The sequence below is a fragment of the Vicugna pacos genome, chromosome 5 (assembly GCF_048564905.1).
Source record: "Vicugna pacos chromosome 5, VicPac4, whole genome shotgun sequence".
NCBI lineage: Eukaryota > Metazoa > Chordata > Mammalia > Artiodactyla > Camelidae > Vicugna > Vicugna pacos.
In genome coordinates this window covers 29,129,257-29,156,047 of record NC_132991.1, presented here as the reverse complement: position 1 = coordinate 29,156,047, position 26,791 = coordinate 29,129,257, and the positions used below count along the sequence as shown (strand labels likewise).

The following is a 26,791-nucleotide window of genomic DNA, read 5'->3' as shown; positions in this document are numbered from 1 at the left end:
TACCACCCATAATTAAAGCATCAGTATTTTAAAACATGCAAAGCCTCTTATAATGTGGATGTAAAATTTGTATGCAAATCTGGAAGATGCAAAGTAGACACCCCACATTTGGATTATCAATTTCTGTAGCAAGATTGAGACTTTGCCATCAACACCAACCACACAATCTAACCCTGGTTCCTCCTATCGTGGATAACTCTCCATCTTCCTACAGATGGAGAGAGAAAGAAAAGTGACTTGTCCTTCATACACCAGGATAGACCCTCATTTGTTTTAATCTTCACTGATGATCAGGAGTCTGCAGTTTATTTAAACAGCCCCAAATTAGAATTTTTGCTTGTCTTCTGATCAGTGAATTCCGAAGCAGTCGTTACCTGACCTGGCTATACTTTATAAACACCTGAGAATGTAGATTTCCTGGCCCCACCCTGGAAGCTCCTGCTGGGCCTGCCTGCCAGCTCAGTCCTTTAGCCTGGATCCTGGACCACACCTGCTCCGGCTCAGTGAAATTATCCTTGTCACTGACTAAGGCCAGCTTTCAGGAGGCCTTACTGATGGCTCTTAACCCTCCTGTTTTTCTCCACCTCCCTGCTGAATAGTCTGGCCCCATCCAGCTCACTGTAGGCATCCCTGTCTCCCTGCCAGGAACCTCAGGGGCCATCACCCTCCCTCATGTGGACCAGTCCACAAGGGCCTCCCTCGGCCAGCTTCGCTATGAAGCGAAGTGGGTGCTATGAAATACCTGCGCTCAGCTCTCCTGGAGAGAAAAGACATGACACTCTGACCGAGAGGGCTCTGCTTTATAACTCCCTAACATCCTGGGGCCATCAAGACAAAGGACTTTCTCTCTGCTGAGCAGGAAGCACAATTTTAGGTTCCACTGGCCCACATCCTTGTGTTATTCACTATCCTTATTTCTTGGACTCTATTCCCAGAAAAAGTACAAAGAAGATGCAGAGAAGTGCATGTCATATTATGAGACTGTTTTGGACACCCCAGAGATGCAGAGGGTCCGGGAGAACCAAAAGAACTTCAGCCTTGTGAGTTTCCTTTGAATCTAAGACACAGCTCACAGCTACCTGGGATGAGACAGGGCAAGAAGGATGCCTCTGGGCACACACGCTCTGGTATCCCACCCGCGTCAGCCCTCAGCAACGCCCACTCCCCGCCCGGGAAACGTGGGCTCCATTCTCCTTGGGGCTCATATCTCAATCCCTAATGTAGCGTGAAAGACCCATCTCTCGCTTTGTTGGTGGCTTCCTGTTGCTGAATATGAACTATCACCATCTTCCACTGGTGGTGTTATCTTTTTCAAAGTTAATTCTAGGCGAGATATAATTAAAAAGAAAAACAACTAATTTTAAGGTTTTAAAATTTTCGTTTCTCTACAAAATTCTTATTAAAGAATTTCCCATTGGCTACCTGACTCTGATTATTGTGGTTTAGACTTTTTTTTTTAAATATAAGATTTTAACTTCCTTTATACAATATAGGACAATTAAAAAATATATAAAACAATGCTGAAATCTTAAGATGTTTACTCTTTCTTCATAGCTCCAATACCAGTGTGACCTTAAAAACAGTAAAGGAAAAATTACAGTTGTTCAAGACACGCCAGAAATACTGCGTGTTAAAGAAAATCAAAAGAATTTCAGCTCGGTATATGTACTATTTATTTTCCATTTAATGCTAACCTAATAATTTCAGTCTCCTCTTTAAAAATATACTAGCCTCACGTTGATTCAGACAATTAACATCTAACCTCCCCAGTTTAATGCTAGCGGTTATTTGTCAAAATTCCCCATACTTTGCTCTAAAATCATCATTCCAGAGACCATTTGAAATAACAACTTAAATCTGCTAACAAAGGAGCCTTTCTTTCTAACTTTTTAAATCCCTGAGCAGTAACATGTGTTGTCTTGCTCCAGGAAGATGGATTTCTTTTTGACACTGTGATTTACTATCCCTTCCCAAAATAACTGACTGACTGACTGTATTTCTTAATGGATTTTGTGTTTCACATGGGAGGGTTTTTTAATCAACAGTTTCTGGTTTTGCTCATCATGTATTAATACAGTACAATAATTTTAACAGAACTCTTGAGATCTGGAAAGTGATGTGTGTTGTGTCTGTGGTTTGAGTTACTGATGCTGACGCAGGAGACACTTCCGATGCTCCGGCACTTGTCTAAGAACGTTCTCTAGTGTCTTTTGTTTTCACAGACTCCATATTTCCTAGTCTTTCTCCAGGAATTGCTGGGTTTTCCTTTCTTCTGTGTAACACTTCCTAATTCTGAATGCTCAGGTTTTGTACAAAGAGGATGTCTCACCAGGAACGGCGATTGGAAAGACACCTGAGATGATGAGAGTGAAGCAAACCCAGGACCACATTAGCTCGGTAAGGACACCCCTGGGGACTCACTTTCAGTGTTTTCTGTCTCCCTCTGATGATTTACACTGATGTCTCAGCTGCACTCAAAACCTTTGTCACCAGAAGCAGCTTAAGTTGCTAAAGGGTCATTTCATAACTCAGCGCTGACGCAGTTCTCACGAGGGCTGGTTTGACATGGACAACAGAGAGGCCTGTGTCACAGCAAACCAGAGCTAGACAGTAGTTTAACTAGTAAAACAGATTTTATTCAGAACTATCATAATACAGAGGAAAAGAGATCTCAGTACACATCCGAACTCAATTCTGAATACACCTGGGGAAAGCAGGGATTTAAGAGAGGTGAGGGGACAGGATGGGGGCAGGGAATGGGGAGGTGGGGGTTGTGGGGAGAGGATCCGTGGGTAGAAAATTACTCAGCAAACATCAGGGGTGAGGAGGGATTCTGGCTAAACCAGCTTAATAGGCTTCTTGCTGGAGGCAGATCAGGCTGATCAGATGTCACCTGGGGGACGGTAGGGGTTGGGTAAGGAATTTGATCAGATATTAAGGGTGATGAGATACCAAGGGGGAGAATTTTGGCCAAACTGATTTAGCAGGATTCTTGCTGAAATTGGGTGATGCAAAGATGGCCTCAGAAGTCCAAAAGTTGAGGCCTAGTTGAGTAGAAGATTCAGAAGAGCCTGATTACAGGTTGGTCAAGAAGAGACTCGTCATCACTTGTAAGAAAGTAGCAGACTTGAGAGGCAGAGGATGGCCCTTCCTGGGTGTGTGTATGTGAGTGTGTCTGCTCTGGGCAAATGAACTGTGGGTATAAAACATGGGAGACCCCAGGGAAGAGAAGGGGCTTCAGTCTAAGGGTGGACCCCACCCCCAAAGAGACCAGAGAGAGCCCAAGAGTCCTTGTCCTCGGCAGTGTAGTCTGCTGACCCAGTGTTGGAATGTGGCCTCCTGCCCACTAAGCATAGAGCTTGTGCCATTTAAATTGTGACTGCAAATTGTGGGGCTGCTAATCAAACACGCACACATGTTCCCATCTTTATATCTGCAGGTGAAGTATAAGGAGGTGATTGGACAAGGAACCCCCATCCCAGACCTGCCTGAAGTGAAGCGTGTCAAGCAGACACAGAAACACATCAGCTCGGTAGGGCGCTCCCCGGTCCCCGCGCTCAGCCCACGCCTGTGCAGCCAGCCCCCCACCTGCCGCTTCTTCCTTCTACCAGGCTTCCCCTGCCCAAGGATGGTGTGAACCCTCCCTGTCCTGAGAGGGACAGCGCAGTTTGCAAAAGCAGATAAGAAACCTCTGTCTGTACATAATCAAGGGTCTTGGCTTCTGGATTAATCATTGAACCAACAGTTTCTAAAGTAAAATGTGCTGACAGTAGTAATAAGGTTATTGGGATGATCTCAAGTTAACCAAAAGCATGGCCATATAAACCTAAAATACAAAGCAAACATACATACATGCCATGGGACATTATCCACTGTCCAGAAGACCCCAGGTAGACTTGTGAAATCTACGCTGCCTTCTCCCCTCCCTCACCCTGTATCCTCTGCTCTCTGCTTGTAAATACGGCGCACGTTGAAGGCACTGGCTGTCATCTACCCACAAGGGTATATTATATCTTCAGCCTGTCCTCTAAGGAATTGCAGGCACCTATGCACAATGTCTTTGTGTGTGTTGGGCCCCCCTCCCACACCTGAATTATCAGGTTTAGCCCACATTTCTCTCTCTGTCCAGCTAGCCCTGCCTCCTCCCTCCCCTTATCCTCCCAGCACGCGCGCACACACCCCTTTCCTACCCATAAGCAGGGTCTAAGCAACTGCTGGCTACTAGCAAGATTGTGTGAAGTCTGGGAAATAGTTTACAGCCAACAAAAGGTGAGGGTCTTGGTTTCAGAGATTCTCCTGGCCTCTGGAGGCCTGAACTCTCCTCTCATTTCCATGGGAAGACGTTTGATACTTCTCTTCAAATCGTTCATATTATTTAGACCTCATTCCCTTTTCACTCCCTGCTTATACTCTGGCTTCCTGTGGTACAAACTGCAGTCAGAATTGCATGTGCACTAATCTAGGAAAACTAGCCTGCATCTCCTTTGCTGCTTCTGATTGCAACTCTTTGCCTTTCTCTGATTTTGTTTTGTTCTGTGGTCCACGATCAGTTCTGTTGCCTTGCCCAGTAAAGAAAGACAACTTTGTACCAAGATGGTAGACTTTTAGAGACCCTGAAGAGTTTCCTAGCCCCCCCACAAAACAACAACAACAACAACAACAAATATGTGTACCTCAGCACTGGTTTGTCGGTGATTTTAGGAATTAATCTGTTGACACAAACCCCTAGGTTTTTCATGTTGCTCCCCCACCCATGCTCTAGTACAACACAGAATCCATCCATTTAAAAAGAATTCACTCATTCCTTTAGGCTGTAAATTCTTCACTTTGGAGGGGAAGGAAGGAATGGAAGAAGCCAAGAGGCTCTGGAAGTTTCTTATTTGTTTCATTAATATTTACAGTCCTTTGGTACCTCCCAGAACAAATTGGGGCTCCCCCCAGTTCAAGAACACTAATTTACAAGATCCAGCAATCATCAGGAAATATTTCAGGGAAAGATGCTCTTCCTGGAAAAATAAACTGTTTAATTCTCCTTACATCAAGGGTACCTAAGTCTAAAAGCCAACTAGGAATTTTCAGAGGAAAATATAAAACAAACAGAAAACTCTCAACGCTGAAGGAACAGAGGATCACACGATTAGAAATATTTAAGCCCAGACAGCTATTTATTAAACACAAACCTGCTGCATTCAAGAGACTAACACTAGGTGTTATGAAACGGTTAGTTTTTTTCACTGCTGAATTTATTACCACTATTTGGTGAATTTTAGACGAGTGCTAAGTGTTGACTAAAGAAGATGCACAATTTAGTACAGTCTTCAAGGTAGTAAAATCACTACTTTTGAAGAGAGAACATAAATATTTGTGGCATTTCCTTCCTTATTCCTTGAGTGTTGTGTTTGAAAGCCAGATTGTTTTTATGAGTTTCCACCAAATAGCCCACATGTAGCTGTAATCCAAAGGATTTTTGGTCATTTTACTGTTTTAGACACTCTAATTATCTTCTACAGGTTATGTACAAAGAAAACTTGGGAACAGGCATTCCAACCACTGTCACTCCAGAGATTGAGAGAGTCAAACGCAATCAAGAGAACTTTAGCTCGGTATTTACAAATATATCAAATAAGAACCTTGATTTCCCATTTAAAAAATTACCAGAATAACCCATCATCCTTTTCTAAAAAGTAACATCTTAACAAGTTTTGTGTGTATGTGTGTGTGTGTGTGTGTTATGACCTGACCAAGACTATCTGTACTTACACAAAATGATTCACTTTTCTGATGGTATTTTAACACTTTCGGTGACGGACAAGTGTGAGCACTCAGATCTAAAATAATGTAAGCAGAATTAACACAAGAGCCTCATTTTTATGCTCATATCCTATGCTGCAGTGCTTTCTGTCGTACTTTTTCATTTACAGGATTAGCATCGTAGAACTTATCATTTAAATATGAAGTAAAAAGCAAGAGCATTATCCTTACTAAATCTTTCTCACTAAAAAACTCCCTCCTCACACACACTCCCTGCCCCCTGTGTTCTCCCTTCCTAAATCTTTGTTCTTGTTTTGAATGTCTTTTGGGTACTTTCTTGTATCTCACAGGTTTTGTACAAAGAAAATTTGGGGAAAGGAACCCCAACAGCTATCACTCCAGAGATGGAGAGAGTCAAACGCAATCAAGAGAACTTTAGCTCGGTATTTCTTAGGGGGCAAAAAATAAAATTCCTTAAGTTTTATTTAAAATAATATTTTTAACACATTGCAAATATATAATTTTCTTCCTATAAAAATACTAAATTCAAATAATGAAAATAATGATACCAAATATTACCTGTTTTCAACCCAAATCTAATTTAGTATTTATTTTAGTTCTGGTGTGAAATTTTAACTGCGTTTTTCCTAAAACACAGCTATTGATCACTTCCCTTAAAAACCGGTAATACTTAGTGTTTCCTTCCCCAAATCCACCCTGGATAACAGTAGACGTTTCTAACTGGTGTGACACGAGTTAAACGTAAAATCTAACACACCTTCAAAAGGACAAAGTTAACTAGAATTTTACTTGTATTTATTGTGGCATATGTGGTACTGTTTGATGCATATTTTATGTTTGCAGCTTTTCTTAAAAGAATGTGATTCTTGAACATTTTCATTCCAGGGACAACATAGGAATTCACAGTAACTCAGAAATACAGATTTACTTGGCTCAGCTATTTTTTTGGTATTAAAAAAAAAATCACACAAGATATAGATGAGCTTCCTTCCCTTTGGGATAGTTTCAGAATCACTGAAGGCTAATATTTATTTAGCTTTCAGTACTTATTTATATTTATTTTACTCCCCCAAACCTCCCTCTCTTTCTTATTTTTGGGTCCCTGATTGAGAATTACCAGCAATTCCTTATGGATGTAAGTTTCACTCAACTTGAACACTGTTTGATAAGCCCTATCGTTCTGTCTTTGAGAGAAGACCTATGTCAGTGACGCCTGCCTGCAGTCTGGCAGCTGTGTCGGTATTGATGCCACCTAGAGGCAGACATCACACTGCGTGTGATGGAATATCCAAAGGTGGACCTTTATTGTTCTAGTTCTTAAAGTTATTTAGGCCTATTCTGTGTCATTATGAAAACAAGCAAAAATCCTTTTAGAGCCTATTTTAAAAGTTATTCTACCTAAAAGATGGGCCCAGGCTGATTTGATTGTTGGTTTTGTGCACACAGATTTTGTACAAAGAGAACTTGAGCAAGGGGACTCCCCTCCCTGTCACTCCTGAGATGGAGCGAGTCAAGCGCAACCAGGAGAACTTTAGCTCGGTACTTGGGACAAAGCTCCCTTAACTCCATATTAAAAATAATAATATCTTCCTATAAAACAAAACTTCTATTAGTTCCTTTAAAATAATCAATTTAACAAATCCCTTTTAAAAGAATCTCATCAACTGAATTCTTCTGTCTTCCAGATCTTGTACTCACCATTTGGTTCTAACGTTTTGGACTTCCTATAATAGTCCCTTAAAACTTTTAATTGGTTCCCTTCCTTCTCTTTTTATCTTTTATGTTACTCCTGGGACTTCTGAAGTTAATTCATGTCCAAAACCCCCAAACATTATAGCTCTTATTTACTTGGAACTCTTTTTATTTGGTATTTCTGAGTTGGCATTGCAAGAAAAGACACAGGACTTGAGGCCACATGTAGAAATAGTGGCTCTTGCTGGGGACGGGGGTTACCTTAACACAAATCCTACCTAGTGAACAGCAGTACCAATAAAGCAAATCATTCAGTGTCGGTACCCAAAGCAACCTTATCTGGATGACTGTTCTAGACAAGACATTCCATGAACAGAAATCCAGACCTTCTGATTTAAAAAAAAAAAAAAGACCGTAACTTTATATTTAATGTTATTTTATCTTTTATTAATGTTTTTGTTGCTGAAAAACCTTTATAATACTCAGTCTGTGAAACTTCCATGGAAGGATCTTAGCTTCACTTATCCTGAGATGGAGAATCAAATGTCATTAGGAAAGTTTAGCTGAATTTTTTTTTTTTGGCGGGGGGTTAGGGAGTGGTTTAATCCAAAATATTTTTAATTGTTAGTTTAAATATTTTCTGAAAATTTGATTCTTCCACATAATTAGATTAGCAACTTTCTTTGGTCCCACTGTGTTTTTGTTTTGTTTTCCTCTGTTTTTAACCACTATTCACTAACAATCTTTTGATTTTATTAAATTTTCGGTAGAAGTTGATGTTATTTTTTATTACTATTTTTCCTTCTTTTGGAAAGGTTTGCATTAATTTTCAAAATTATTTTTGAATCATTTTATTCTACATTAGAATAAGTATGTAATTGTTTGTATCTACTTGAGATCTTGATGATCCTGGACAATTTAAGTAACCATTTGTGCTCATTTTCAGAGATTGCATTTGGACAAAATTGTCCAGTGGTGCATAGAGCCTTTAAGATACTATGGGAAATAAACAGTACTATGAATTTAGACTTGACCACCTCTACCACTTGAATTTACTCAAAAAAGACCGATTTCCCATATTACATAGATTTGATCTATGGGGTTTAAAATATCTGTTATTCTGTACAGTAGATGTTCTGTGTAGGGAAAAATACTTGCCAGTCTAATTTTAAAAATAAGCTTTCTGTAGTACACTAAGCATTTTAGTGCTTTTATAAAATAATTTTTTTCTTAATTCGTAACACATAAAGTAAACATTTTATATATGAGTTAAGTTGAGTATCAGATACACTGGCACTTTACGGAGCATGGTCTCATCCAAATTTGTACCTGAAAAGACAGGTTGACTTGGTGAATTTGTCCTTCCTGTTTGATATCTGTGTCTCATAGTAGGTGCCTTACACGTTAGATGAAAGGGCTGTTTTGACTGCTCTTGTTTTTTCTGGATGCCTTCTTGTATCGTACAGGTGTTGTATAAAGAAAACCTCGGGAAAGGGATTCCAATTTCCATCACTCCAGAGATGGAGAGAGTCAAACACAATCAAGAAAACCTTAGTTCGGTATTTAAAAACAACAACAAAAACAAAAAACCTCCCCAAAACCCCTCTAACTGATTTTAAACCATTAAAAAAAAAAGATTAATGACTATATTTTAAAATCTAATCAGCCTATCCCAATAAATACTTTGACATGTCTTGTTTACAACTTAATGCTGCCATTCCCCATGAATCAGTTTCCTCGTTTCGGTTGAACATTAATATCACCTTAAAAAGTGATATTAATATTGTATTTCAGCCTTTAAAAAAACATAACATTCCCAGTCTCTAAGCATCCATATTTATCCTGCTTTGGCAAATGTGATCTGAACGTAAAACTTACAAAAATTTTGCAAAATCAAACTATTGGCCTCATTTCCTGTTCTAACCTTCTCAGTCCCTACTGGTATTTGTATAGGTATTTTCAAGTCCTTTTTTAGCATTTTGTCACTGCATTCCAATTGCCTTAAATATAATTAATTCTTCCCAATAATGTTCACCTAAACTAAAAATTAAATACCTTGACTTCTTTTGAAAGTCAACAGATTTGTGTGTATGCACCTTCACATAAGCAATGTTTATTAAACCTAAATATCCGTATGTGGTTTATTAATAACATTTCCAAATCAAAATAACGTCCTTGGCTCTTTGTCTGTCCCCACCCTTTCTGTTTTCTCCCATCCTCGTAACCAGCTGGGGGCGCGGCTCATCACACTCTCCCGTGCTGCTCTCCTGTGTTCAGTGCTGCAGAGATTAGTTCAACAACAATAACACAACTTTCCTTTCAATTTTCTTAGTTTCCGCTGCTCCTTCCTGCATTCCCTTGCTTTTAAGGGTGTCTTTAGGCTCCTACAGGTCAGATCTAGAAGCTTCTGGTATTTCCCTTCATCTAAATCATTCTCTTCCTCTGCCCTTCTGCTCCCACTTGCTCTGCAAGAAGGGCAGAGTGGTTGATTGCTCTTTTTGTTCTGGATGCTTTCTTATCACACAGGTGCTATACAAAGAAAACCTGGGTACAGGAATTCCAGTCTCCATCACTCCAGAGATGCAGAGAGTCAAACTCAATCAAGAAAATTTTAGCTCGGTATTTTGGAAAGGGAAAACTAGATGCCATTTAATCTCATAATTAAATTGATCATTAACATTTATTTATTCCTTTTTAAAATCCACTTCCCTTCCTTTGCTTCTAATATGCCTCCCTTAGCAAAAGGACACACTTTCACATTTCTGTGGGACTACTGTGGATTCTTTTTTTTTTTCCAGTTAATTCTGATTTCTATTCCATCTGGCATTTTAAAATATTTTTTTTTAAAAAACCACTTCTCTTTTAGTTTGCTTGGATAACAACAGAACAGTTCTAACAATCTCAAATCCCCATGTGACTGTTTGGAAGGTGCCATGCTCATAGAAGTGAAAAAATAACACGGGTAACTCCTCAGCCTTTCCGTGGCAGCTAAGGGCCCTACTGCCCTAGGAGCCAATTTCCCCATCCTGAGTGACTGCCATTCAAGTTTTTGTGGCATCTTACCGCATATAACTTATAGCATATAACTCCTGACTTCTTGGACTACTGTGCTGTTTGATAACAAGGAAGTTGAACTCAAGCTCTTAAAAATCTCACAACAAATGAAATGTTACTTATGGTTGTTTTTCTGAATGCTTTCTCATCACACAGGTGTTATACAAAGAAAACATGGGCAAGGGAACCCCTTTACCTGTCACTCCAGAGATGGAGAGAGTCAAACACAATCAAGAAAATATTAGCTCGGTACTTTGGCAAGAAAAGAAACCTACTTTTTAAGTGATTTATAATACATATTAATCCTACTTTTAAACACAACTGAAATTTTGTGAATTTCTTAATCACATTTATCCTCCCCTTTAGGGCTACTCCTAGCCTTAACCCCATAACAAGGTTGCTTTAATCCATACTTTAAAGTTCTAATATCAAGAAGTAACAGATTTTCCAATTAAAACATCCTCTTGCTCATCTCCCCCCACTTACTCTCTATTCATTACCCCCAAGGTCTCTTTGTTTTACACATTCGTGAAATTTGGGGAGTGGTGTAGCAGGCGTGACAGGGCTCTTTCTGGAACACTGGAGTTGTAGTTTTGTTGTGTTTTTGCACTTATGACTTTAGGTTCTAATTTACCCTGTCAGAATCGGACAAAGAGACCTTGGAAAAAATAACCCCTGATCCTCTCCCTTAGGAATAATGACATAAATTAAGATCCACTAGTGGGTTTAGCAAGTGAATGTCAATTTACTTAAAAATGTCACTGAAACCGATTTTTGTTTTACCAATTTTAGTTCCTTTTGTTCTTCTGTCTTTATCATGGTCTTCAACTGCTAGTTTTAGTAACCATTTTCTGTTAGCCGATGCTCTGTGATATTACGTATGTTAATAGATTGCCAGTGGAATGGGGTTTGTGTGGGGATATTAGCTTCCACAGTGAAGAACCTTGTGGCCCTCCGCATTGCCGCTGTCTGCAGGTTCTTCCGATACTGGAATGAAGTGCTTCTGAACCCTAGTGTGCCTAAGAATCGCCCAGACCCCCAGTTTCTCATTCTGTAGATCTGGTATGGGGCCAGAAAATCTGCATTTCTAGCAAGTTCTCAGGTGATACTGACCTTGCTGTCCAGGGACCTCACTTTGAGAACCATTTCTTTGACAGAATTCTTCCTCTTGAATGCCATATCCCAAACCTCCTGTGACCCCAAGAATGACAATGAGGTTGAGAATTTATCATGATGTGTTACTATGTTTCTTACTGATTTACCATGATAGTGATATAATTGCCAAAAACATTTTTTCCTAAGTGATAAGTACGATGATGATCTGAACTAAAGCAGAGCACAGATGATAGCAAGGATACATTTTACTGATGTCTGTGTAAACTTAAGTGCTGCAAAGGGGTCTAGTCTCCTCCCCCTGCTTCTTAAGGAGCAGCCTCCACCTTCTCAGTGTTAGTGAAGTGAGTGCCCCTACATCCTGTTAGATGATCTGTCAGGTGCTTGACATGCGTAAATTAGCAGTAGAGTGAAGGTCGTCTCCCATCCTTGCCCCACGCCCTGCACCCCACCCCTCGGAACTAGGCACAAAACTGCAGTTCCGTCTTGCAGACTGCAAGGATTTCAAGGGCAGGAACTGTCTATCTTGCTGTAACTACAGTCAACTTGCTTTGGAAACATTTCTTTCCATCTAACCTTATTGCCCAAATGGTTTGACACCCTGAGCCTCCTAACAAATGATCTGTTTTATTTAACCCTTTGGTAACTGTAATTCTGTTTTTCTTTTTGGCTTTTTGGATCCGTTGGACTCCGTAGGTTTTGTACAAAGAAAGTGTGGGGAAAGCCACCCCAACCCCTGTCACTCCAGAGATGCAGAGAGTCAAACGCAATCAAGAGAACATTAGCTCGGTATTGTCTTTGAGAAATGAAAGTGCTTTTAGTTTTGCAAAGTAACCCCTGCCTTTTGACCTGCTCCTAACTGCATACCAGGTTCAAAACAAAATGCCTTTTTTAAGAATCGCCCCTAAATGACATACTACAACTTGCCATTAACTTGTTTTTTAAGCTTTCTTCTCGATAGCTGGTCTCACTAATAGTAGATTAAACCTGGTGTTTTCTCCCCCAAATTGTATTATATTGAACAGCCTGAATATTGCCTCCTAGTGACTTTCGGGTCCAACTTTGTATCTCACAGGTACTATACAAAGAGAACCTGGGGAAAGCCACCCCCACACCCTTTACTCCTGAGATGGAAAGAGTCAAACGCAATCAAGAAAACTTTAGCTCGGTATTTAAGAAAGGGAAAAAGAGATGGTGACTCTCTTAACAAGCCTGGCAAACATGGTTATACCACTAATTTATCTAACAGTAGATTAAACCTGGAGTTTTCTCCCCCAAATTGTATTATATTGAACAGCCTGAATATTGCCTCCTAGTGACTTTCGGGTCCAACTTTGTATCTCACAGGTATTATACAAAGAGAACCTGGGGAAAGCTACCCCCACACCCTTTACTCCTGAGATGGAAAGAGTCAAACGCAATCAAGAAAACTTTAGCTCGGTATTTCAGAGAGGGAAAAAGAGATGGTGACTCTTTTAACAAGCCTGGCAAACATGGTTATACCACTAATTTATCTGTTTCCCCAAAACTTTTGTTTATCTTTTAAAATCCTTATTTACCCACTTAAAAATGACATACCAACCCCACCAGTTCAACCTGATTTAATTCTTTCTTCACCTTTTGCTTTTATACAATAACATTTTAATGGCTTTCTCTTCGTGAGGTGTTTCTTATAGAGTGTAACATAATTGAGCCGTAACACCAGCTAGATGATGGTTTTCAGAACGGGATTTTCTGCTCTCTGATGTCTGGATGCTCTCTTGGCTCCTCTAGGTATTGTACAAAGAGAATATGAGAAAAGCAACTCCGACACCTGTCACTCCCGAGATGGAGAGAGCTAAGCGCAACCAAGAAAACATTAGCTCGGTATTTTCTAGGACTAAAAAAGGCGTAGTGCAACAACTTAGAAAATAACATTTTAACATCATAAAAAAAGTGTCTTTCTCATTAAACTGAAAAACACACTATAATGAAGAGAGAAATGCAACATCTTGGAAAATAACACTTTAACACTATAAAAGTGTGCATTTAAAAAACTGAACTGAAAATTCACACTAAAATTAACACAACTGTGCTTTTAAATTCCAAATGATCATACTAAGACATAACAAGTTAATTGCCAATGTCTTCTCTTCCCTTTTACTTTACTCTGAGGTAATCTTATGTAACCAACTGTAACAAATTGACTTCCTAACATCCTTAATCCTCATCTCTCTGTTTTTAAGGTACTTTATGAAACAGGTAATTCTCTGAAATGGATGCCTTCTCTTACTTTTGATACTTTGGGTTTTTCATGTCTGACACTTTGATTTTTGTATTAGCATATTGGTTTATGAAATCTGGACATAAACCTTCAAAAAACGATCACTTGTTCTAAAAGATAGTTCTTTCAAATGTCAGTATCACACTTAGTGCCAAACACCATCCAATGTGCTGGTGCTACAATTCCCAGCAAATTCAAGAGACCACTTTTTCCTCTTTCTTTCAAAATTATACTTTGCCCCTTCTCCTTTGAAAATGGAAGTTAACATTTTCAAAGTCAAAACAAATCCTTTGTCTGATGTGAGCCCTGCCCGTCCACCCTCATGCTAACTGTTCTGCTCAGTCATGGTCTCGCTGGGGCTTTTCAGGTGACTTAAGCTTCCCTCCCCAGCAACTTTCATCTCCATCTATTGGAAAGGTTTTGAGACTTCAGAATTAGGATGGTACCATGACGTGTACTCATTCATGGTCTCTCCATCAGGTGCTTTATTCTGATAGTTTCCGGAAACAAATACAAGGCAAAGCTGCCTATGTCTTGGACACACCAGAGATGAGACGGGTAAGGGAGACCCAACGCCACATCTCAACGGTAAGTCACGAATTCAAGTTGATGGGTGGGATAGCTTATTGGAACATGTGAAAAAAGAAATGATCACACCATCGTATTTTCACCAAGTGAATTCATGAAATTTCAGGTGAAATATCATGAGGACTTTGAGAAACACAAGGGTTGCTTCACACCAGTGGTGACGGACCCGATCACTGAACGAGTGAAGAAGAACACACAGGACTTCAGTGACATTAGCTACCGGGGTATTCAGAGAAAAGTGGTGGAAATGGAACAAAAACGGAATGACCAAGATCAGGAAACTATTACAGGTAATTGGGGTTGGGAAGGGGGGTGTCAACTTTATGTTAAGGGAATGGAATGAGTGACATGATCCAGAGCAAGGCAAAGGACAAAACACTTCAATCTGTATTTTCATTCGGTGCGAAAGAAAAACCCTATCATTTCAGCACTTGCAAAGCTGACATCTACTTTATGCTTCGTTCCCCTCTGAGGAGACACGACCACAACTAAGCTAAACGAGTGTGACTCAATCCCCCTGTGGTTGTTCAGGTTCATGCCTTGGTCTCCTAATTACTGGAAGCTTCCAAGAACAACCGTGCTGATCCTTAGTCTCGCTTTCAGGTTTACGTGTCTGGCGTACAAATCCTGGCTCAGTTTTTGACTACGATCCAGCAGAAGACAACATTCAATCCCGAAGCTTACACATGATTAATGGTATGTGATGTCACAAAAGGCTCAGACATAAATGTTGCCATATAGCAGGCTAACGTCAATGGCTTTTAGGCTCAGCAGCTTCTCCTCCAGGGTTTTCAACTTCCTGAGTTGTCCACTCGGCATAAAAAACACTTCCCTGACTAGGGGGAGCAGCTCATTTTCTAAACAAGTTAGGGAAAGACTTCCAATGCCTCAGGGTAAGTCCCTTTCAGTCCCCATTTTTAACATTTTTTCTCCTAAAGAAAAAAAGGTAGTACATCTTTCTGTTGGAGAAATAGTAAGGAAAAAAAAATACGCAAAGGCAAGAGAATGGCTTCCACCTTTAGCAACTTTCTAAACTGTTACATCAAGGAAGATGAGCCATTCAGCAAGACAGGCCACATGACTTTACGCTTTCTATTTGTGTTAAAAGTAAAATAAGATGTAGCGCCTGCCCTCAAAGTATTTATACCCTAGTCTACTAACCAAGACAGACCAGTAAATCAGTGGTCACACCCTGACATGAGCAGTTTTAAAAGTTCTAAATTCATTTAGAAGTTAGGGAGGACTTTCTGGAGAAGTTGAAAGGTGGAGTTTGTGCACATTACTAATCTGTTCATTTTGATGAGCCAGGAAAATGGGCAAGGTGGCAAGAAGGGACAGTCAAGGGCAGACTCAGATTGGAAGCCTGGCTGTACCACCTAGACCATTAGGGGACCTGGGGTAATTAAACTCTCAACTGGAAAATGAAAATGACACCTTGTAAGAGTTTGAGGGTTTAATCCGTGGAGATCTTCTTAAGACAGTGCTTGATAACAACCAAAAACCAACTGAGATACAGTTACCACTAGGCGTTACTGCTGTAGAAGTTTCATTTCTGCCCCCTTCCCAATCTCACCTCCCCCAGCGCAAGCCCAGCGCCGGAGCCGGGAGCAGTCTCGATCTGCCAGCGCGCTGAGCATCAGCGGAGGCGAGGAGAAGTCCGAGCATTCAGAAACTGCCCGCCTCTCCACCTACAGCGATGGGGGTGTCTTCTTCTCTACAACCTCAGCAGGTACAGGCTGATGGCCCTGACCTTGATAGCAGTGCCCAGCCAGCTCACTGGCGGTTACAGTAAGAGATGCTTTGAGTAAAAACAAAACAAAGCAAAAAACATCTGGATCCTTTCTTCTGAGAGGACGAGAATTGTGGAGAGGTACATGCAGTTAGCTATTTTTTAATTCCTCCTTTCTTGGAAATTATATTCTTTTTAAACTAGGGGAGAAGGCAGCACTGCTCAGCTACTAAACACAGGTTAAATAATTTTCTCCAAATAAACTATTTCCCCCTTCCTTTCAGCTTACAAACATGCAAAAACTACAGAGCTCCCACAGCAACGATCATCTTCAGTTGCCACCCAGCAGACAACAGTGTCCTCCATCCCATCTCATCCATCCACGGCCGGAGTAAGTAACAATAAGGAACTTACTCAAGTCATTCTCATTTTTTGATATGGGCAGTAATGATTATAGGTATTCTGGTCTTTTTTTTTTTTTAAGCAAACCTTCTATTTTATATAATGCTTTTACACTACATCTCACGTTAACAGTGATAAGTATCAGAAAACCCTCATTACCAACCCAAATGAATTAAAAAGCATTATTCAATGATTTAAAACAAACACACAAAAAACTAGAGCAAAATATGTTGCTTGGAATCCTTCCAGAATATACATATGTATGCACATGTCACACACGTAAACTCGTCATATGTTAGCTCTCCCCTATTAATATATATTGAAGAGTTAAGAGTTTTAATGTAGTCTGGCAAATCGTGAACATGATTTGACTTAAGTTTAAAACCCTGGGTCTCATTTATAATATTACAAAAGCATAGTTCTTTAGGATTTAAATTAACAATATCTGTATGAAGAAAACTATCTTTACTAAAGGATGTAAAGATTTAAATACTGAAACCCATTATATTTCAGGAAGGGAACCGTCTAGTCATTTCTCCAGAAATAAATCCATAAATTTAAGGCAATTCCAATCAAATCCTAGTAACATTTAAGAAATTTTTATACATTTAATCCTAAATTTGAAAGATTAAAGATGAAAAGAATCAAGCAAATTTTGAAAATGACAATAGGAAAAGACTTAACCATAAGAGCAAGATATGCTATATATAAAGCATCATTAAATATGAATTTAGCATGAGAATAGATCTAAAAATAGATGAAGTTCAAAAATGGACTGGCCCCTAAAAACATTATGAAATCAGCACAGGAGAAAAAAAAGGCAGAATTGTAAACTACTACAGAAAAAGAGAGTCTCTTTTTACAGTATCAGGGATGGGGAAAGTCGTCATCAGCAAATTTCAAAATCTAGAAATGAAGACTGACAGCTTTGACCGTAAAATGTTTTTATAATAATTAATATTATTAAATGTTTTTATAACATAAAGAAACATCAAACTGGGAGAAAATATTGCATCATACATAACAAAAGATTAATATCTAAAAAGGCATAAAGCATTCAAAATCCACTGACAAATTAAGACCTGGAAGCATGTGAATAGTCAATTTATAGCAAAAGAAATAAATGGCCAACAAAAAAAGATGTTCACCATGACTACTAACCAGAAATATGCAAATTAAATAAAGTATCCTATTAGAACATCACAGTACCGAGCTTTTTGAAAAACCTAAAATGCACATAATTTGACCTAATACTTTAACTTTTAAGAGCTCTTTCTTTTGATGTATTTGCCTAAAGACAAACACTACAGAGTTTATGGAAGAAAACATGGTAACAGATGTCCAGAAATAATAGAAATGGCTAAATAACCTGTAATATTACTAAAATATGGAATTCTTTGCAGCAGTAAAAAGAATGAGATCAATTTATATTTATATGGAAAGACCTCCAAGCTATATTAAATAGAAGGAACATGTCACAGTAGTATTTATAGTATTATTCCACTTACATGGGGGAGGGGACCTATCCTTGAATGTCAATATGTGTGTATTTCAGAATACTAGGAAAAAATATGTAGGTCACGTACCAAATTACTAACCAGTGGCTGTGCCTATGAAGAAAATTAGTGTACTTCCAAATTTTGTTATTTATCTCTCTTGTTACAATTAAAAAATTACTTCAGTCTTGTGAGAACACTTAAAAATATGGCAAGAGGGTAGTAGGTCTTGTGTTAAGTGTACAATACATTATTGTTTACTATAGATTCAAGGTTGTGTACAGATCCCTAGAGAGTTCTAGAACAACAGGTCTCTACAGTTTATTCATCTTGCTTAACTGAAACATTGTGCCTGTTGATCAGTAAGACCCCATTTTCCTTTCCCACCATGCTACATTTCTTTTTTTAAACATTGTGGAGAATAGCTTCCAGAAACTTTTACTATTGATAAGTTCCCAAATTCCCAAAGTGAGAGATACATGCAATACTGCTATGATTTTTCAAATTATTCTTGTCTAAAACACTAGATTAATCTCTTCAAACAAAAGGGGGTGCTGAGGGGAAGGGATATATATAAGTACGTTCTTTTTTCACAGATACATGGTTTTATAAATATATTAAACAGAAAATTCCAAAAGTGAACAATTCATATTTTAAATTATGCACCATTCTGATACCACAATGAAATAGCAAGCTCTCTCGCTCTACCCACCAGGACATGAATGAACCATCCCTTTGTCTAACATGTCCATGCTGCACACACTACCCACTCATCAGCCACTTCGTAGCCCCGCTACCAGATGAACTGTCAACGTATCACAGTGCTTGTGTTCAACTAACCCTTATTCTACTTAATAATGGCCCCAAAGCACAAGAATAGTGATGCTAGCAATGTGGATATTTTCTTACTGTGCCTAATTTATAAATGCAACTTTATCATAGTTATGTTTAGGAAAAAAGAGTATATGTAGGGTTCAGCACTATCTGTGGTTTCACGAAATACTAGGGGTCTTGGAACATATCCACTCTGGATAAAGGGGGACTACTGTATTGACATACTATTAAGTTCATCATTTGAAGTATACAAGTCCAATGATTTTTTAGTTCATTTAGAGTTGTTCAACCAACATATTAGAACATTTGCATCACCCTAAAAAAAAAACCCTTTATACTCATCAGCAGTCACTCCCCATTCCTCCTCCATCCAACCCTAATGTATTTTCTATCTCTATATCCTTTTCTATTTGGGAGACTTCATATAAATGAAATCACATTAATATCTGGTCTTTTGTGACTGGCTTCTTTTAATGTTTTGAGGTTCATCCATGTTGTATCATATCAGTACTTCATTCCTTTTTATTAGAAAGTAATATTCCACTGTATGGAAATACTACCTTTTCTTCATTCATTAGCTGAGAGACATCTAGGTTGTTTCCACTTTTTGGCTGTTACAAATAACGCTGTTATGAATATGGGTATACAAGTTAATTGTGTGGACATGTTCATTCTTCTTGGGTATATACCTAGGAGTAGAATTGCTGGGTCACATGGTAACTCTACTATTTAAAATGGGAGAAACTTGCAAAACTGTTTTCTAGACTGTCTGCACCATTTTACATTCCCACCAGCAGCTTATGAAGATTCCAGTTTTTCCACACCCTCCCCAATACCTGCTACTGTCTTTTTGATTATCACCATTTCAATGTGTGTGAAGTAGTATTTCATTGCAGTTTTGATTTGCATTTTCCTGATGACTAAGGATGTCAAGCATCTTTTCCTGTGCTTATTGGCTCTTTGTGTATCTCCTTTGACAATTTCAGATCCTTTGCCCCCTCCCCCTATCCAGTATTGCAGTTTTTTTTAAAAAATATATTCTGGGTAGCGATTCCTTATTAGATATATGATTGATTGGCAAATATTTTCCCCTAGCTTGGGAGTTGTCTTTTTACTCTTTTGGTGGTGGCTCCACATTCTGTTTTGTGCAGCTTAAAATTCGTGGAGTAAGTCACAAGAGACATTACAATTAGGTGTTTGAGTTAACTGTTGTAAATCTAATTTCCTTTTTTTCCTGTCCTAACCAATAGAAAATCTTCCGTGCCATGTACGACTATATGGCTGCTGATGCAGACGAGGTGTCCTTCAAAGATGGAGATGCTATCGTAAATGTTCAAGCTATTGATGAAGGTTGGATGTACGGCACTGTGCAGAGGACTGGCAGGACCGGCATGCTCCCAGCCAACTATGTTGAAGCTATTTAGGCACTTCAAAGCATCACTCCTGTCTTCAGGACCTAAAAGTCCTGCCATCAGAAGTTCACTTTAGACTCTCCACTATTGCCCAAGTTCTCAAGCTGCCTAATGGTTTCTGTATCAGTATGATTTAGGGTTGTACTATCCCTTAATTTGTTTCTATATGTACCCCAATAATTCTCCAGTAAAACAAAAGTTAGTATCACTAGTCTGTCCAATTATTAAACTAGACCTTCTTCATTATCTTCTGAATTTGCACATAAAACTTGAGACATTAAACCCAATCTTCATTATTTTTTAAATTACCATCAAATTTTCCTTTGGGTTTTAAAGTTTAATTTCCAAACAGACATTTTAAAAGTTTCTGCACTGTTAAATATTGCTGTATCAACCCAGAGTGTTTCTACATTATAAAAAATGTTGTTTAACATTATTTCTTCTCTAAAACAAGGGTTCTGATCATGTTAAACACATTAAAAAAAAAAAAACAAATAGTCACTGTTTCCCTGCTTACCGACTGCTGATGCTTTTATTTCTAAGCCAGTTCTGACGTTCTAAAGCTGAGTCAATGTAAACTGGTGATAAGCTAGTAACTAATAAAATCTGTAATTCTGCAACAAATACCACTGATGGAATGAGCCTTATTTTTAATAATTTTAAGATCTACAGACAAAAACTTCAACAAAGCAAATCCCTTACACTAGACTTCACTAAAAAAAATTAAACTTAAAAAATGCACTGTTAAAAATGCACAAGTGTAGCTGTTCTCAAAACTATCCATATTTGTGTTCAGCAAGCTTCCTGTATAGCTTGGCTCGTAAAGTTTTAGTTTTAAGTAAAATTAAGGGATACTAAACACATTTAGCAACATTACACAATAAAATGAAAAATACAATACAATAAAATTAACGTTAAGTTCCTGCAAAAGAAAGTTTTAGAAACCAATGCTAACCTCAAGGGATCTTCCATGTCTTACCAGTGGGCTAGCAGTTTGTGGCAAAGGCATTAAATGGACAAAGGGCGGAGTGCCAACCAATAACGGCTTAATGCTCAAGTTTATAGGGTATCCTTTCTAAAAAGCAGAAGTTCTGTCCATGTTACTTTAGCGCTGTAGTAATACTGCTATCCTCAAACTTCTTAACGTGTGTCTCTCTGAGACTCACAGCTAGTACACTAGCTGAGAATGCATGTGGAAATGAAGGCAGAGATTGGGGTGATGCTTTTACATGCCAGGAAAGCCAAAAACTGACAGCAAACCACCAGAAGCTAGGCGAGAGGCATGTAACAGCCTTTTTCACAGTCCTCAGAACAAACCCTTGTGGATACCTTATCTTAAACTTCTAGCTTCCAGAACAAGACAATACATTTGTTATTTAAGGCACTCTCTGGCTGTTACAGCAGCCACAGTAAACTAATACAGTATGTTTCAACATTACTAGGTCTATTTTACATTTTTTTCTCTTAAAGTATGGATTTACAATCTCCCAAGACAAAAAGAAATAAAAGCAGAAATGAACAAATGGGGATCTATCAAACTTAAAAGTTTTTGCATAGGAAAGGAAACCATCAAAATAAAGACAACCTACAGATTGGGAGAAAATAATCTGCAAATGATGTGACCTACAAGGGGTTAATTTCCAAAATATACAAACAGCTCATACTGCTCAGTATCAAAAAAGCCCCAAACAACCCAATCAAAAAATGGCTTAAGACTTAAATAAGACATTTCTCCGATAGAAGACAGAGATGACCAACAGGTACATGAAAAGATGCTTAACACTGCTAATTATTAGAGGAATGCAAATCAAAACCACAATGAAGTATCACCTTACACCATCAGAATGGCCTTCATAAAAAAAGTCTACAACTAATAAATGCTGGAGAGGGTGTGGAGAAAAGGGAACCCTTGTACACTGTTGTAGGGGGAATGTAAACTGCTACATCTACTATGGAAAACAGTATGAAGGTTCCTTAAAAAACTAATAATAGAGTTACCTTATAATCCAGCAAGCCAACTCCTGGGCATACATCTGGAAAAAAACAAAACTCTAATTGGAAAGGATACATACACCTCAATGTTCAAAGCAACACTAGTTACAATAGCCAAGACATGAAAACAACCCAAATGCCCATGAACAGATGATGAGTTCAAGATGTGTATGTGTGCGTGTATATTTTTTTATTCCTCAGCCATAAAAAAGAATGAAATTGCCATTTGCAGCAACATGGATGGACCTAGATAATATCATACTAAGTGAAATCAAAGACAAATATCACTTCTATGTGGAATCTAAAAAATACAAATGAACAGACTCAGAGACATAGAAAACAAACTTGCAGTTGCCAAAGGAGAAAGGCAAGGAGGGGGAGGGATAAATTAGGAGTATAGGATTAAGATTCACACTACTATACATAAAATAATAAGTAACAAGAACTTACTGTTTAACATAGGGAACAAAACTCAATATCCTGTAATAACCTATAGTGGAAAATATGAAAAAAATATATAACCAAATCACTTTGCTGCACATCTGAAACTAACAAAATACTGCATATCAACTATACTTTAAAAAAAAGTATGGACTTAGAAGTACATGGAACCCACAAAACTATGAATAAAACCAAAAACCTCTATGGTTAAAAAAAAAAGGTCATAAAAGGTGGCAAGAATATGAATATTCATGTGACTGTAGAGGAATACAAGGTTCACTTTAGGTTGGTATTTGGATTATGCTATTTCCATTCATTTCAGGAGGCATCACTAGAGCAAAAAACATTTAAAACCCAAAATCCAAAGAAAAGCCAAGTACTAGAATTCTTTAGTTTTTTTTTTATTTTAGATTAAAGTGCATTTCTTCAAAAATTTTTCAGTATCATGTTTCAACTGGCAATTGTTAACAGTCAAATCTCAATATACCATGAAAGTTTTACTGTGGATCAGACACAGGTTCTCTCTCCCTCAACCCAGTCATAATGAGCCTGAAAATACAGTTTTAGTATAGGTCTACCTGCTTCAAACACTGTATAAAGCATTACACAAACAAAACCGACTGCACCCTTATTTTCCATTTACTAATGCAGTCAACTGAGGAATGAACAGAAATTCTATGAAGTTTCAACTTAAATTATTTGACTTATCAAATATAAATACTTTCTGAATGTAAAACTAAGCTCTTTAGTTTTTCAAATGATGAAAACAAAAATATTGTAGGGCTAATAAATGACTGATTTGACTTCTCAGTCCTTTTCTAAGTGCGTATTAGTCAAGTCTATCCACAGGAGGTAGTGTTTACACTGCAAGCAATCGATTACTCATCAACACAGAAGGCAAACTTCCCAAACCCCCCAATTTGTTTCACAGATGTAATTTAACCAATTAGTGCCAGTTGCCTTCCTTCACATAACACGTCCAATAACCCATGGCAAACATATAACAATAATTTAAGAGTTTTAGGAGGAAAATGTGTACCTAAAAAGTACTAGTATCTCCTAGTATATGAGTATTTGAGCAACAGTAAGATATAAATGGAATCGGGGAACCCATTATATACAGTAAACTAAACAGCAATAGAAATTAAGAAACTAAGGAAACAAAATCCCTTTTCTGCCAGCTAGAAGTAACCAAATTGACTATATTTCATATATGAACAAAACTATCTCTTATGACAAGGACTGGCACAATTTATGTAAAGGGCCTGATAATAGTCAATACGTTCAGTACTACAGGCCACACAGTCTGTCAGTCTACTCAGTTCTGCCACTGACACAGGAAAACAGCCAAATAAGTAAATGAGCATGGCTGTGTCCCAGTGAAACCTTATTTGCCAGCAATAAAATTTAAACTGTATACATTTCATGTCTTTTGATTTTTTTCCACCCATTTAGAAAATGTAAAAAACCATTCTTAGCTCATTAGATGTGAAAATAGGTGGCAGGCCCTGCTCTTTAAAAACCTACTAGGTAAGAATGTCATCTTTCATTTTCTATACTCAAAATTGATTGTTCTCAATTCCATTTTTTCTATAAGAAAATTTCCACCCATAAAAATAAAGAACTTTTTAGACACTTGTTAATTATTTGGTTAAGTATCAAAATAGCCACTATACTATATTCCATTTTCAGTTCCACCTCACTTTATTTTGAAGGTGCACTTTCTAGTTATATGCAGTTTATCCATTTAAGGAATGCCTTTTGTTGGAAATATTTACTAATTGGGGGAGGAGGCAGAATATTAAATAATAATGTATTTGAAATACTTACTCAAGGTACTTATAAACATTGATTATGGTACAGTGTTATGTATACAGTAACTCTCAGACTACTGACTACAAAATTATTTAAGTTACTTGCAAAATACATAGAACTCTTTGTCCCTATACTTAACGGCCTAATTGCTTTATCAATATTTCAGCTCAGTCTGTCTTTCCCTTTCACTTCACTTAATCATTTATCAGTGCATCAATTTCTATTAGCATATAAGCTTGTTGTCTAATAAGCTTAATTTCAACCACAATTATAAAATGGCACACTGGCCTAATGCTATTGTCTCCTCTACTACAGGTAGAGGACCAAAAGTTACATAGGTTTTTTCTTCCATGTGACATCAATTTAAATACTGCCTTCAATTTTATACTCACAGTTAAGGGGAGAGATTACCTTGTATTCTAATGGCATATTTCAGGGGAGTAAGCATTTACAGCTTGGCACTTCATGTTTGGTTTTAATTCTTCTTTGGTGAAAGGCTTGGCATATAAAGAAAAAAATGGTTAAGACCACATTGTAAAATTTAAGATTCTATTCCAAGAACTGAGTAAACACTCAAAATGATGTTAGACTACTCATCTATTAAGTATCTGTAGATCTTCAAACACAAATGACTCAGATTTTGATGGGTACTTTCAAAAAGCAATATACAAGGCCTGGCAGATAAAAGATATCATTAATGGAGCCATCAGAAACCACAAAACCCAGATGTGTTTTACAACTCAAGCAATCAATAAATTCTCATAAATCAATTTTTAAAACCCATTACTTCACTTCTGGTGACATTTCCTTAAGTGCTTTGGATAAGGGAATATACCATCTTAACAGAACACCAAGAAATTAACTCATTTTAGAGAATCAGGTTATTCAACTCCCTCAACCCCATTTTACAATGAAATACTAACTTTCAACTATGTAACAGAACAGCAGTCACCAGAGACCTTCAGTAAAATGACAAGGCACATTTGTCAGAACTGACTTATGGCACTACTAATTTTACTGCCAAATTAATCTTAGTTAGGGGTAGTCTGTTTTATATGTTCATTAATAAAGTAATGAAGTCTTGTAAGTTAGAAGGCAAGATTCATGCAAGAGACTAAATGCCTAATATTGTGAAAATTTACCTTTATATCAACAAAAAATCAGAACATAATCCACAAATACTCCTAAGACTCCACGTTGTCTAAATTGCTTAATAAAGTTCTTTATAACATAAAATACTTGTCTTCCATATTTAAAAGGCTCCAAATGAGGCAAAATTCTACCTTTAACAATTTAAATTTCTGAACTTTAATTTGAAAGCTTGAAGACAAGTCTGCATCCTCAATTATAAATTTGAAAAGTTACTTTTAAAAAGACTAGCTTTTATCATTTGTGGCAATAATTCTAAGGACTTAAATCTGCTTGGGTTAACAAAACCTAATTGTTAGTTTGAAGTCTCTTACGCTTCCCTACTACAAATGCAGTTCAGACATTAGCGTTTGTATAGATCACATGGGAATTTTTAGAAATGAACTATTAGGTGCCCATCACAGACTTACTGAATCAGAATTTGCATTGTTACATATACAAGCAAGTTTGAGAAGCACCGAGTTAAAAGTCAGAACTTCACTCTAATGTTGTATACAAAGTGCAAGACCTTCTTAATGGCTTAGGGATAAAGTAGACGTGAGTTGTACTAGTGAGTAAGCAGCTCCCTCCCTTGACTGGAGTTTTAGCCTAATAATATCAACAATCACTAACTGACAAATTATCTCCCTGAAAATTATCAACAATATGAGATGGAATCTAGGCCCTTCTTACTAGACTATAAAATCAAAGTTGGAAGGAATGGCATGGAGGGAAAATGTGCCCCCTTTCAGTCACATTTTTGTTAAATTTCACCTATGCCTCCCTTTTAAACAGCACTTTTAACTATTCTCATTCCTTTAAAAAGCAAAAAAACTCAAAACTTACTTATTTTTCATATACTTCTCCCATTTTTCCATACTTTTGCTTTTTGCCCTGCCACCTTTATTTTAGGCAAGATATATAATCCAACTTTAACATTTTAATGATTTTTAAATATATAATAGAATACTTGACTATTTTCAAGCTGCAAAGAAAAAACAAACATGGGCAATGTCACGATCTACCATGCTTTTGAAGTTCACATTTAAACCTTATTTTT

The 26,791-nt window shown here is 37.7% G+C and overlaps 1 protein-coding gene across 1 annotated transcript in view; it reads left to right on the top strand.

Annotated features, from left to right (window-relative positions):
• Nucleotides 1-20,979, top strand: part of NEB (nebulin) — a 204,039-nt gene extending 183,060 nt beyond the window's left edge. Inside the window, exons 134-149 of the mRNA XM_072960953.1 lie at nt 936-1,040; nt 1,555-1,659; nt 2,305-2,397; nt 3,440-3,532; nt 5,511-5,603; nt 6,102-6,194; nt 10,675-10,767; nt 12,328-12,420; nt 12,707-12,799; nt 13,405-13,497; nt 14,375-14,482; nt 14,589-14,772; nt 15,086-15,178; nt 16,065-16,211; nt 16,496-16,602; nt 20,194-20,979. Of these exons, the coding sequence (XP_072817054.1) occupies nt 936-1,040; nt 1,555-1,659; nt 2,305-2,397; nt 3,440-3,532; nt 5,511-5,603; nt 6,102-6,194; nt 10,675-10,767; nt 12,328-12,420; nt 12,707-12,799; nt 13,405-13,497; nt 14,375-14,482; nt 14,589-14,772; nt 15,086-15,178; nt 16,065-16,211; nt 16,496-16,602; nt 20,194-20,367 (1,767 nt within the window). The 3' untranslated portion in view covers nt 20,368-20,979. The remainder of the gene's footprint in view (nt 1-935; nt 1,041-1,554; nt 1,660-2,304; nt 2,398-3,439; nt 3,533-5,510; nt 5,604-6,101; nt 6,195-10,674; nt 10,768-12,327; nt 12,421-12,706; nt 12,800-13,404; nt 13,498-14,374; nt 14,483-14,588; nt 14,773-15,085; nt 15,179-16,064; nt 16,212-16,495; nt 16,603-20,193) is intronic.
• The last annotated feature ends 5,812 nt before the right edge of the window (nt 20,980-26,791 follow it).